This window comes from Schistosoma haematobium, chromosome 7 (assembly GCF_000699445.3).
Source record: "Schistosoma haematobium chromosome 7, whole genome shotgun sequence".
NCBI lineage: Eukaryota > Metazoa > Platyhelminthes > Trematoda > Strigeidida > Schistosomatidae > Schistosoma > Schistosoma haematobium.
The window spans coordinates 18,180,305-18,194,756 of NC_067202.1; the positions used below are offsets into that span (position 1 = coordinate 18,180,305).

General features: G+C 35.0%; 2 protein-coding genes across 4 annotated transcripts in view; one reads left to right on the forward strand and one right to left on the reverse strand.

Moving 5' to 3' along the window:
• The window catches only part of FEM1C (Protein fem-1 C), a 53,315-nt gene extending 42,404 nt beyond the window's left edge, over window positions 1–10,911 (forward strand). The window contains exons 8-9 of one of the 2 annotated variants that reach the window (XM_051218152.1): window positions 424–8,643; window positions 10,784–10,911. The gene's annotated coding sequence lies outside the window, so the exon portion shown is untranslated. Of the gene's footprint in view, window positions 1–423; window positions 8,644–10,783 lie in introns of those variants that run through there. The other variant, XM_035729735.2, reaches the window with a different exon arrangement.
• On the reverse strand, window positions 8,835–13,688 carry FUT8_9 (Alpha-(1,6)-fucosyltransferase; the record flags this gene model as incomplete). Of its 2 annotated transcripts, none has more annotated exons than XM_051218153.1 (3): window positions 8,835–10,755; window positions 12,372–12,501; window positions 13,642–13,688. In XM_051218153.1, the coding sequence occupies 2 exons, from the start codon at window positions 12,372–12,374 to the stop codon at window positions 9,568–9,570; spliced, it is 1,191 nt and encodes a 396-aa protein (XP_051064592.1). The 2 variants fall into 2 exon arrangements, with proteins under 2 accessions (XP_051064592.1, XP_012797390.2); XM_012941936.2 differs by lacking the exons at window positions 12,372–12,501; window positions 13,642–13,688 and adding exons at window positions 10,969–10,999; window positions 11,124–11,152 and having other exon boundaries at window positions 9,568–10,755.
• Between the last annotated feature and the right edge of the window lie 764 nt (window positions 13,689–14,452).

The window sequence follows — 14,452 nt, forward strand, 5'->3', positions numbered from 1 at the left end:
TAAATAAAATGACTTCTAAATTCAATACAAACATGTTCAAATAAAATGAAAACTGATTAATTCATGTGTTATGTAAAATGTGAGTACTCGATAGGTGTAATATCATTTTTACTCTAAGATTACAAAAGGAATTTTCCTGAACATTCTTGGTTTGTATTACTAATTAGGTGAACGTCATAAAATGCTTTTATTGTTACGTGTTTGTTACTTCAGATTGACAACTCTGTTGTTTATTAACTAATATATGACATTGGATTCAAAGAAACCTTATCTTATTTTGCAGAAGTTTGTGATTCACTAGTCTTAGCTCGTTCAGAACATTCTACATTCATAGTCATGGACTCCGTTACAGAAGCTCAACACTTCCCCAGGATATCTTTGATTCAGGCTTCTTAGCTATTTTTTTGTTCTGTATTTTTCTAGAATTGTTTGTTCAGAAAAAGTCATCCAGACGGTGAGTCGGGGAGAGGAAATGCTATGTTTGAAGCGATTATGAGTTCACCTAGTCTGCGAACGGAATAAAGACTCTGTGACCAAAGACCAATAAGCTAGCTATTCTGATGCGTTCCAGCCCCGTTAACTAGACAGAAAAGTCGAAGTTCGAACGGGGAAATATATTACACAAGCAACCGGAAGCACGAGCGATCCCGACCTGTCTAGTCGGAAATACACTCATTTATATATTGATTTGTACACCCATTTTTGATTAATAATCTGAATGAATCACATATATGAAAAATGCTTCATACAACAATATCGTATGTTATGCAGAATAAAATGTCATAGGTGAAAACGAAGCCGAATACTATACAGAGTGATCATCAAATTGAATTAAACGGAATTAATGTTGAATAAATCAATCAAATTTTGACCTTTCATCCCGTCATAACAAGAAAACACAAGAGATCGTATACATTGAATATTTTGACCAACACAGAACGTCGACTAATGTCCTGTAATCCAATTATTCTTTGAATCTTCACATACACGTCTTTTTACATTTAGCCATATGAACGTCCCTCAAGAATTCCTAAGTTTCTAAAGTATTTTTTTCTCAAGTTTCAAAGATTTTAGTCTGTGTATTCGTTAAGCGGGTCATTTTCTCGATTGTAGTCCAAGATGTCTTAGGTCCCAACTAGGCTTTGCTTGCTTGAGTTTGGTCACTTATATGGTATAACTATCTGTAAAGAGTATGGTTAAAGATATATGGTCAGTTATTGAGTTGGGTTAGAGAAGGTGATATCAAAGTTTAAACGTAATTTCGGAATAATGTGGAGTTTTAACTCGATGGTTTGAACATTCAATTGTCAATCATTATTTCAGATGAAGTCCATATTATTATGGCTAGAAGGTATTTGTCAGGAGTTTATCTCTTCCGGTATACACGATGTCTGTTTAGTGCTAGAAGTGAACTCCTCGGCAGTAAGTACTCTCAACTCCGCCAGGAACCGAATTCATAACCATCAGATTTGGTGGAGAATGCCTGAACATTAAAAGCAATCGGTTATTATCCAATTGTACACTACATCAACTAGAATCAATTCGCGATATGACGCGGCGATCTTTCAATGTCGTAGCTGAAAAGCATTTCATTGATCTAAATCAGACTACCATTGGAAACCTGAAATCACTGGACAGCCTTTCCATCCTATTATGAGACTCCTTAGGAGTGGGCATCTGCAACCCCTCATGTGGAAATGAAGCCCAGGGACTTTGATCTCGCGTATGATTGTTTGACCTCCAGACCGCTGAGCTGACATCCAACGGTGTTAATGTTCAACCTCGATTACTCCAAGACATTGGGAAACTGTCTTTACACGTGCAAGGTCGTGGAATCGCACTGCTTAGGAGTTCCATACAAGTATAAGACAGCTGTTCAAGTCTTCACTAGTGGTTCAACTTGGATCGGTTCATGATTTCAATGAAACTCAACAATCTTCACAAGCCCATACTGATTATTATTTAATTATTGTTAAGACATTGATGTTTTTCATTTCTTTTTTATATCCGTTGAGTGGACAGTTATCTTTCGTCTTCTTATTCTTCTCGAACCTCTCAATTATTACTCAACTTTCTTATGATATATGAAATGTCGGACCCCTTAATGATGTAATCTCTTTGTATGAATGTACAGCTTAAGTAAATGATTTCATTGAAAAGTGAATACTCTTTATTTTTATTCACTGACACAATGGATTACATTAATTAGATTTGTAAGACATGTAAGAACACAATACATAATTTGATTCATATTAATTAGTTTATATCTGTTACAACTTGTGAACCTTTGTGCCCCGTTAATATATATGATCGCCTGTTTGACTTACCGACTTATTGGTCCTTGAGATAGAAGCTTTTCGTCTAACCCAGCAAATTCAGTTTAGAATACCAATATCAATGTTCGTTATATGAATCATGTATTTCCGATATACTTAGTTTACATATACAAGTCGACCATACCATAACGTAGAAAATAACAATTATACAAGATCAAGTCAAAAAGTGGCTGTGTTTGTGAGAAACTGACTGATGGATTGAGAATAGTAAATCGTGTTTAGTTTCATAACAGTTATACAATAAGAAGTTACCCATAATTTAATCTACGCTAGGATATAACAATATCATAAATACTTACTAATTTACTCCTGTTAACCCTTCTCGAGGAGCATAGGCCAACCACCAGTATTTGTCATCGAACTCTATCCTGGACAAACTTTTCCATTTTCTATTCATACTTTTCATGTCTACTTCCAATTCTCGAAGTAGTGTGTTCTTTGGTCTTTTGCATTTCAATTTCCTTTCAGGATTTCAAGTTAGCACTTGTTTCTATCATAAATGAATAACGAATTTATAAAATTCCATGAAATACTATGAAACTAAATTCACTTGGTATTGTTTTACTTGAATCTTCGTATTGATATTTAGGACTACAATCGATCAGTCTCTTATTGGCATATATACATACTGTGTGTATTGCCTCATTATTGTCTTAATTCACAAGCACTATAAACAAAGATGCATAGTGGTTAGCAATGGAATCAAGGATGTATGTTCCATTTTATTTGGAACTCGTCACTACTGAGTCCGAAGTGGATAACGCGTTGGCATTGGAATCGAATAGTACTGAGTTCAAGTCGTGGAGTGAACATCAACTCGGAGATGCAGGTACATCCGTCTGAAGAGTCCCAAATAAGATGAAACACGCGTCCTGGATCCCACTGTTAGCCACTATCCGTCTTTGCTTACGGTATTGCACTGTTTGGCAGCAGTCAACATCAACCCCACTAAGAACGCAGCCCATAAAACATCAGGTCTTCTGAATAACTTTCTAATCATTAGAACCAATGGGTTGGTATTCCATGGTACTCTACATTATCAACAATAATCAATATAATGATAACACGTAAAGATTATTCAGCAACCTATGTTGAGAACTATTTGCGATAGCATTGGGATCGAATAGTACTGAGTTCAAGTCGTGAAGTGAACATCAACTCTGAGATGAAAGAACATCCAGCTGTGACAAGTTCCAAATAGGACGAAACGCGCATCAAACTAAGTCCTACTACTATCCACCTTTGCTTACTATAAAACTATTTCTTTTCATAATTATATGTATAAAATAACATATACTGTTTTTAATTACGAAATGCATGTTTGTTTTTTTGTTTTGTTTATAATTTAGACAGACTACTTAAATTACTTATTAAATATTGTAATTTACTTTTTTTTCTTCTTAAAGACACAAAGTAAAAGCCGAAATTTATTTAAACATTATACATAAGATTTATTATTGTTTATATTTCATGTCAGTTAAATGATCAAATCAAGTGGATCAGTTTAAATTGTATATTGTGTTCAATATAGATTGATGTTAGTTAAACTGTGATGCGTGCTACTTATATTGAAATAAGTAGTATATAACACGAGTCAGGAATGTAATGTCTGGCAGCAGAAGATTGGGAAGATCAAGAAAGGAAGAACGGAAATAGAAAGCAATTAGTATGGAAATGCAAGAACAACGAAGTTCGAGACAATTATTGAACATTTTGCAAATTATGTATTATAGTATAGTTTTTCTATTTTACCAAGTAACTCTGTAATGGTGCGATGAATATAATTCGGTTGTCCTCATCTGTGTTCTCTTTCACTAAGAAACTAAAATGAATTAGTGGAGGTTTGATATATCAGTAGTGAATAAGGACACAAGCAGGGAGATAATTGAATGTATTTGAATACCCAAATTACAAAATCATTTAGTAAAATCTGAGAACTATACAGTGAATATTTCATTAGCAAAATGTTAATCAATCGTCTCAGACTTGATTGTTCCTTCGTTTCCACACTAATCATTCTCTTTTCTTTGATTTTCTTAACATTCTGTCACCACTCACTTCACTTTCTATTGATGATATATACTACCTATATCTATCGACATCAGTAGCATACATCACAATGTCAGGAGTAAAATAGTTCTCAACATGGTTGTTGATAATGTAGAGTACCATGGAATACCAACCCATTGGTTCTAATGATTAGAAAGTTATTCAGAAGACCTGATGGTTATGGGCTGGGTTCTTAGTGGGGTTGATGTTGACTGCTACCAAACAGCGCAATTCCATAAGCAAAGACGGATAGTGGCTAACAGTGGGATCCAGGACGCGTGTTTCGTCCTATTTGGGACTCTTCAGCTGGATGTACTTGCATCTCAGAGTTGGTGTTCACTTCGAGACTCGAACCCAGTGCCATTCGATCCCAATGCCATCGCGTTTTCCACTTAGGACTCATTAGTGAATATCAACACTGGAATGCAGGTACATTTAGCTGGAGTCCCAAATGGGACGAAACGCGCATCCTTGATTTCACTGCCATACACCATCCATCTTTGCTTATAATGTTTATAACCTAAGGCAATACACACAGTATGCATATATATGCCAATAAGAGACTGATCAATTGCCGTCGTAAATATCAACAGGAAGATTCGAGTAAACAATACCAAGTGAGTGCAATACTATGCTCCTTGGCTTTCAATAATACGCTAAATCAGATTAATCTATGACGAACATAACCTACATAACAAATAATTGTTTGACTAGTTTTAGACGGTATTCAGCAATATTACCTAAATTAATGTCAATCAGTTTATCATTCAAAAAACATACAAATTAAACTGATCTCCGCAACTACATGTCTAATAATATGCCATAACAAGAAGAATTCATCTGCGTCAAGATTGTGATAGTTATTACCAACATTGTTGGATAATCGTAGAAAGTTAATTCAAGTTAAAAGTATGGAATAGTTTAGCCATAAAATTACATTTCATGACAAATCACATTCGTTCAAATCCTGATAAGCACTTTGAAGTGAATTTTCACATACCAAGACAAAATTACTATTAAATTACACTTTGATTATCAATGCTATCTCAACTAATATCGATTTATGACAAATATAATCTACAAATTATTATTCGTAAAATCTTAGTCAAACAATTAGTTTCAGAAGGGGTTTTGTGGAGGTTTTAGAAATTTCACTAGTTGAAATCATGAGTCAATTGAACCTAGACCATCATGGGAAACCTGGAAGCACTGAACGGCTGTTTCGTTCTAATATGGGACTCCTAAGCAGTGCGCATCCACGATCCTGCCCCCCGCGAGATTCGAACCCAGGACCTATCAGTCTCGAGCGCGGGTGCTTAACCATTGTTCATCTTCATTACTAACCACTATCATCATGTGTTATGTTAAAATCTTGGAAAATAGGTTTGTTTTAATTTCAAACTCTTTAACCAATATACATTCATCTTTATTACTGAAGTCAATTAAATCTTGGTTATCATTTAAACAATGTGTATTCTTGGTGATTATTTAATCAATTCAATCTTAATTCATTCTATGACCTAATGTTTACAAATACTAGAACAATATACTATTATCGATTATTTGAAAGACACTATTTGCTTGATATTTTGTAGTTATTGTTAAAGTAAGCTTATACTGTTTAGTTTCAGAATGCGAGTTTATGGAGATTGTAGTAATTTAATAGTTAAATTCATGAGCAGATTAGAGTTAGACCATTATGGAAAACCTGAAAGCATTGGACGACCGTTTCGTTTTAGTATGGGACTCCTCCTCAACAGTGCGCATCTATGTACCTACTCGCGGGATTCTAATCTAGAACCTTCAGTCTCGCACACGAACACTTAACCTCTAGACCACTGAGCTTTAAGAGGTACTTACTGGAGTTCTAGTGAGAGTTTGCATAAGACGTCGAACGTCGTATGTTCGAGTCCCTCATGCGGGACGGACGAAATGGCCGTCCAGTGCTTCCAGGTTTTCCATGGTTGTCTAGCTGTAATCGGCTCATGAATTCAATTAATAATGAATAAACAATTAAATTATTATTTACTTAATTATACCAATGTAAAAACACGCTATTTCATGATCACTAGTCAGGTGATTGTTTCTTTTTGAATCATGCGACAAACTAGTGAGTAATTCGTTTTTGTAAATATTTTTCAGATCAGTTATTTTCAATGAAACGACTTATGTTTGTTTATACAAAATATGAGATAAACAATTCTGTATGATGTAAATTACACCATACTGGTCACTGTTATAACTTGTGGGTTTGTACCCTTATCAATGTAATAACGTAATGATACCGCCAATTAGAGAATAGTGGCTTATCGACCGAGCTAATGACGCATAAAACCCATACGAGCAGTCTAGAATTTTTATCGGTTTTGCTTCCCGCTTAGCCCTGTCTGTTGAGTCCAGAACACAAATATCAGCCTCTACGATATGGATTACTTATTTCAAACATACTGTGTTTATATACAGGCAAATCAGATCATATCATACCATAAAATAGCAAACAACATTTGTACAAGATTTAGTCAAAAGTGGCTGTGAATGTGGGAGACTGGGCGTTACGTATAGTATTAGTCCAGAAATAGATTCCAATAGTTACCATTCATTATTCTCATCGGGATATAACAGTCACCAACTGTTAAGAAGATCGTAGTGTAACGAACGAAGACTTAATTGGATCATAATCATCCATGCTGATGGAAATTACCCATTACATTTGTTAAATATGAAAACAATATATTAAATGCACCATTTGCATTAATTATACCTTACAGATTCCCTGGTTCTTCCATTTTTATTGTCACCCCAATTGATTTGTGTTTTCATTTGTTTTCTCTTCTGTCAGTAAGTTGTACTTCCAGTTCCCGCTACATACTACTTATGTCTGTCCATATAAGGAGTATACACTACGGCAATACAATTACTTTCAGTTAACCATCAACCTCATTACCTTCGATAGATTTTTTTGTGTGTAGTAAACAATGTCATATTTCTTTATGTTAAAAAGAACAGTGATTATGAAGTTATAGAAATGATAGATTTCTTAATAATGGAGTAATGCAGATGTAAATATAAATTACATTTTAAAAGTTTTAGAGCCCGGTTAGCGTTTGTCAATTTGCGTCACTTCTGACGTAGGTGAGTTGTCCATTTCTCAATCGAAGGGTGTACATGATTTACAGCAATCCTGTCTGTTCTACTCTATAACTATGAAAAATTATCTGTGAAAGTAGAAGGCGTACATACGTTGAAGACTATCGAAGTATTGCTCACATTTTATGGAATGGATGAGTAAGCGATATTAAGGTTAGGTATAGGCTATTTTTTAAAAGTGACAAGTCGGCTGATGAGGTATTGAGACTTCATTGCCTGAGGTGATTAGAATATGTGTCACGTATGCCTAACCATCGCCTACCTCGACGGACGATGCTTCCTAATGTAGAGATAAGTTGTAAGAAAGCTAGGCGAAGCTAAATCAAAACGTGTCGTCAGTCCGTGTAGTCATTGACTGTTGGTTTCAGGCATGTTAGGAGATGGAGATTATCTGGTAAGGCTCTGTGAGATAATTACGATCAGAATTTGGACACATCGGGTAAAACGGTTCAGAATTGTTCATTTTAGTATAGATACATTCACTCTATCTTCCTATCGATCTTGGGTTCCAAGACTTTACTGATACTAGCTGAGCTCAAACATGGTCCATTAAAACCCAGACTTTTAGTGTCTAATGCACAAGGCTAGTCTATAAATACAAATGAATTTCTAATTATGTCATCTTGCTTGTAAAAGTAACAAATAAATTTTTGGTTGACCTATCAAGTATTAATGGCTGAAATAGAGAATAATACGATGTATTTTGAAGTGATTGTACGGTCATTTGAGACATACAGTACCAGCCGTAAAAAGAATAACCATTCTCCACATGCCATCTTAAACTAACTGGCGTATCCATCCGTAGTACAGTTAATGCAACTTAGTTATTGAAGTTTAAGCCATAATATTTTACATGACAGCCACTCAAAGTGAAGTACACGATTTTTATTTATTTATTTGAACACATAAGTATAGGTACAAAGGGGCATCGAGTACATATGCGCCATACAAGTCTCTCGATTTGTGTGTGGGCTGTGTTACGGCCTGAATACCCAAACCGAAGCAGGTGGTTTTCTTAGGTCACACCCAGAGCCTTCGACCTAAATGTCTGATCCACAACGCAGTGGAGCAACATCAGGAGATGCAGTCCCATGGTAGCCGATGATCAACAGTAAGTCTGTACGCCATTTGTTCACTCAAGATTCTGGAGACCATGTGCACCATCGGTGTTGAGTAAGGGTTTTCCAACTCCCCTAGGTGGATTCTCTCTATCCACCAACCTGGTTAAAGCGCCAGACATTCGCTTTCCGTCCTCTCAATTCCATAAACAACAGTAATGCCGCGAGAAGGCAGTGAGTAAGACTCCCTTGGTAGTGGTTGTATACGCGTGGCCATGTGAGAGCGTTTCGAGAGGGAAAGCTAACTCTTCCCACTTCCGGCCTTACCAGGGCATTTGAGGGCTACACGAATGATTGTTTGAACCTACAATTGAACGATTGCAAGTAGAATGCTTTAATCCCTCAACCACCACTATTTGAATGCATAACCTGGTTACTGATAAGCCAAGTATCTAATTTACAATTTATATTTTATAAAGTTCATTTAACTTATTCGAACACTAGATGTAATACTGTCAAACCATAGACTATGAGATGTTACACAGCAGTCATAAATTCACTACAATGTTCCCCGATGGATAATCTCAGTATAAAAAAAACCCAACAACAACACAACAACAGATCACATTGAAATCGGACTAAATCCAAAGCCAACTATATGTTCAAAGTAATTATTCATTATTATGAATAATCAACAGTGAATAATATTCCAATAATAATAATAGTAACTTAGATACAAAGACAGGAACAAGAACTAATATAAAAATGCAAAAAAAAGTATGAAATGCATATGATATATCTAACCTATCAGTGAGATGATAGGGGGGATAGTGTGTTCAGGAAATATGATGAATATTCTTATCTATTCAATTTCAAAGAACAAAACTTGATCTAAATTATCTATCATAGATCTCATTTGAATAGATCTAGATGGAAAACAGAATTTCATGTAAGAGAACTATCTACAATCAATCTATTCATGATGATGATGATGATTGTCTTGGATACAATATATTAGTAAACATATGTAAAACTTGTTTAATTTCAATTGGTGTAATAGGTGATGTTAAATTAATATTTAATTTTTGTCGATTAAATAAAATCATATCAATTATATCTAAGATATCACCATTTAATAAATAAGCAAGTATATGTAAACCTTCATGAGGTGATGATGATGAGGATGAGGATGATGACCCAGATGGTACTGTCGAATCGATGATCAAAGAAGATGATGACAACGAAGAGGAGAAGGAGGAGGTCGTCGTCGTAGTAGTAGTAGAACATGTCATACTATTATGTAACATTTTCAAATATTGTTCATTGATAGTTTTCAATGTAATTTTATTTTCATCATGATTATGATTATTATTCAATGTACAATAGTAAAACCAATAAAGAAATTTTTTTAAATTACATGATTTAGTTAAATTTAATAAACTAGCTGATTGTCTTAAACGATGAAATGATAAAAATTTCTCAATAGATTCATTACATGTCATTAAATCAATTCTTGTTAAACGTAATAATTTACCTTTATATAATTGATAATAAATTTGTTTGAATTTCAATGGATACAATTGCCAAAATGAATTATCCTTATGATAATAATGATGATGATGATGAATAGTTGGTAAAGGGATAGATAATTGATGAAATAATTTATTTAAACGTATCCAATTTGAATTGTTATGAGGGAGAAAAGAATTGAAACATTTAGAATTAGGTAATATATGATTTGGTTTTCTTATATTATCATCATCATCATCATCATCGTCGTCGTCGTCATCGTCACGACCGTCATCATCATCATCATCATCATCGTCGTCGTCACGACGGTCATCATCATCATCATCATTGATAAATGATGATAATTGTTTTTCATTCATTATACTTAATCCATTTGTTTTAATAAATGAACTAGTACATATTGTACGAAAATATTTTACAATTCTAATTAAACGAATGGGTTGATGTTTGCATAAATTTAATAAATCATATAATTCTGGTAATTTAGTTGTGGATAAATAGAATAACATTTGATTAGCATTTATACGTATATAATCATAAATTAATTCTAATACAAGATCAGATGTATGAAATGATTCACCGGAACTAATTAAAATTTTTTGTATGATCTCTTTAATAGAAGATTTTAAACAAGTCTGTAAAATGAATGTTGTTTTTTTTTAGAAAAAAAAGAAGAAAAAAAACAAACAAACATGTTTACGATAAAACAATTAGAAAAACAGAAACTGTTATGGATATAACAACTACAACAAATTGAATGTCAGTCAAAGTCAGCTACAACGTAGGACCAGGCACATATATACATCGGTCCAAGTTGCCATACCTTATTAACACAACGAGATGGACACCGGATTCATAAAAGTAGTTAATTCAGTGGTGCTAATATATAAAATAAAGATTGCATATAAGAACATAGTACAGGAAGAAAGAATTAGTTCGTAGAATGAAAGATTTGAAGCGATTTTAACCTCAGTGTTTAAGGGAAGACAGAGTGTGTATACACCTACGCCATTGTGATCGATTCTGAGCCATGTCACCAACAGTCTCCAACCATTAGCCAGAATAGTCACGAGGACCCCAACCAAGTAGTCTACATTTACCAACATGGCTCAGACTATAAGTTAGTGACTTCAAGCACTGATGCCACGTTTTGGATTGGCCACCCCTAACCTTACAACCATCTCCAACACCGGTTAGCATTGCACGTCGTGGTAATCGGTGTTCGGGCGTACGTAACACGCGGCCCAACCATCTCAGTCGATGGAGATTCACAACCTCATCAACTGATTTACCATCATTTCCTAATACCCTGCGTCTAACCTCACTATTACTTACCCGGTGATCCCAGCAGACGCCATCAATATTCAATGAAAGACAAACAAACAAACAATGGGATAATCGAAATGATAATAGAATCAAGAAGGATCAGTTATCAAATCTTAATTAAATGGGTGTTGGAAAACCAAGTTATCATTTCTATTACTAATCCTTCATCTCATTTACACAGTAGAATTTTATGTACTTAGCATTGAATCATTAAATTGTATCCCGAGGGAAATTCTGAAGGAGAACAGAAAAGAGAAAGACTAAATAACGCACTGCATCGTGAATCAAAAGCACAGGAAAATAATTTTCCAGAACACAGTTGGATGGAGAATGTTGGTGAGTGGCCTATGCTAACAGACGTAAGGAAGTTTGAATCACAATATTTTTTGAGGGGTAATAATCTTACAAGTGGCTAAAAGGAATTAAGTCCGATGAGACTTGAAATCATTCCTCAAATGAACAGATTTCGAAACTAGGACCTAGAGGTCAAAATTCGAACGTCCTAACAACTAAGCACTGACAGATTTCAGTCTTATATATAGATCTTTTATATCAGAGGACTATATCATAACGTGACCAGTTGTTCGCTTTGTACACTCAGTCCCTGCATCGGTAAATAATATGTGATGTGAAAGTCGGCGAGATGACATGGTCAAGTAGGTTACATATTCGAACTCGACCACCCTATCTTAGTTCAGGTAACTACGTGGTATCACTGACACTCACATCTAATTTGAGATCTGAAGTTCAGTACAGAGATCTCTATTTGGCAAATACACCACTTCAGTATCGGTTAGAATTGTTTATTACTACACCTGGTTGTGCCTTAAATTGAATACGTTTTTTTAGAAACAAGACCACTGGGATACTGTATGCCAAGTCAATGAAAACATAACAGTTATAAATACGTAATTCATAAACCTACCATTATACAGTGTCATATAAGACAATGAGGGAACCAGGGAAATTCACGAGGTGTATATAGAAATAATTCTGTAAGATAGATACTTCAAAAATAATTCGTTTTCAACGTCGTGATTAATATTTCGGTCTTTCTGTAGAAAACAAAAAAGTGACACGAGTAAAAATCATATACAGTGGATAATCTAAAAAAATTTTCATTCTGTAATTTAATATAAGGCACTTAGTTCCCTTGAAGGACTACTTTCTCTGAACTTTAGGTGGGAATGTTTTATCCGTCAGGGTGGAGCAACACTAAGAGGTAATATTCCATTATTAGTCATGATAAGACCAGGTTCATATTTCACTGGTCTGTCCAGATCCTGGGGCTGACAATACACGATAGGTTAGCAACCAAGGTTTTTAAACTCCGTTGCATTAACACGTCTGCTTAGTTTTGCGAAGTCGGAGAGTAGAGCTTTCCTGGAAGAGGCTATAATGTGAGACCAAGAAAGTTTTCAGTGGTCAAACTTCTATCCAATGACTGCTGTTAAAGAAAAATAACCGTTAAAAAGAATTAGGGTGAAACTATAAATTATGGACGACCTTTGAGGGACGCAAAAGTGACTTTGATGATGTCCACCTATTAGCTAGCACAAAATGAGAATTACAAATAGTTGCGATGAATCAAAATTATGACTCGCAGTCGATAGTTGGGATTAAGAGTTAGATTCAGGGCTTTCATCACAAACTGACATAAGCTAAAATGCCAAAACGCTATTTAGCCAAATGGATGAATGAGTTACGTGCCAAAACCCAGGACCGTCCGAGCTCCCAATTTTGAGGAAAATTTGACTCATTTTGGGGAAGCCGCTATAGTGAACTTTAGGGAAGTTTTGAGGTTTTTGTGCCATTTCCCCAGACCTGGAGAAATTCCCCAATATTTCCCCAAAACTCCCCTTTAACCTTGTTCAAGGTTATCTGACTTTGAAAATTCCCCCAAACTTGGGAGCTCGGGCAGTTATCTTACATGTGACTAGTTTTCCCATAGGTTATAGCCTCACCAAATTCCAAGTCGGCTGAAGACGCCTTGCAGACTGTTTAACAGAAATCATTGTCCTCACATTCGGAGATTAACAGAAACACTAGAATGAAATACTTCTGTACACACCAACAACTGCCTTAAGGTTCGAATGGGCTGATAAGACACTGGATATCTCAAATAGGTTTACATTTCCGAGAATTTTTGATGGGAATTTAACACCATAGTATCAGGAATTACCAAATATACTCACTTAACACGGTAACCACCACTCGAGACGTAGCGCAAGTCGATATAAAGCGCGGCTTTAATTCAAAATACTTAGGCTTATACAACGTTGAAAAGATACTGTTTTTAGTCATTAAAAATATGTGCAGTTTTGTAATGGAAAAATTCTCGAAATTTGCCTGCAATTTCTTATTTAACGGCAACTTTCAGTATTTGATTACATTTTAGGATTAAAAATGTCCTCACCGTCTATTCTGCTATGTTGTGTCTCTAATTTCTAGGTGATACTCATAAGGTTCATGTTGGTATTGAGTTCAGTAGGTGTCTAACGGGATGCTCAGGAGTTTTTAGGGTGCTATAAATCTCCAGAAAGCCATTGTTGAGAATAATCAAAACGCGCTCTATTTAAAAGGACAGTGGTATTCTTTCTCGTTGAGTTAATTAACTGTTTTGATCGTAAATTACGTATCAAAACTACTGTTCACACTTTAATTGCATCTACCTCAGTTAAAGTGATATTGTATTGGGTTTTTCGATTTTGCTTTTGTGTATTTATTGCATCGAAGCATACTTGGTCGACTTTTACTTGATTTATTTAGTAAAGGTTTGATAATCCTTTTACATATCCTGTTTTTGTCACCGTTCTAGTTGATTTTCAAGATGGCTAAATCTACTCATAAATGTGGACAACCATACTCCTTATTTCCCGTGGGTGAAAGGATGCAATGTGATGAGTGTAATAAGTGGTTCCATAAGATGTGCACCCGATTAAGCCCCACTGCATATAAAACGTGCTCAAAGCCCAACTCTCATTGGTTTTGTAGTTTTTGTTGCTC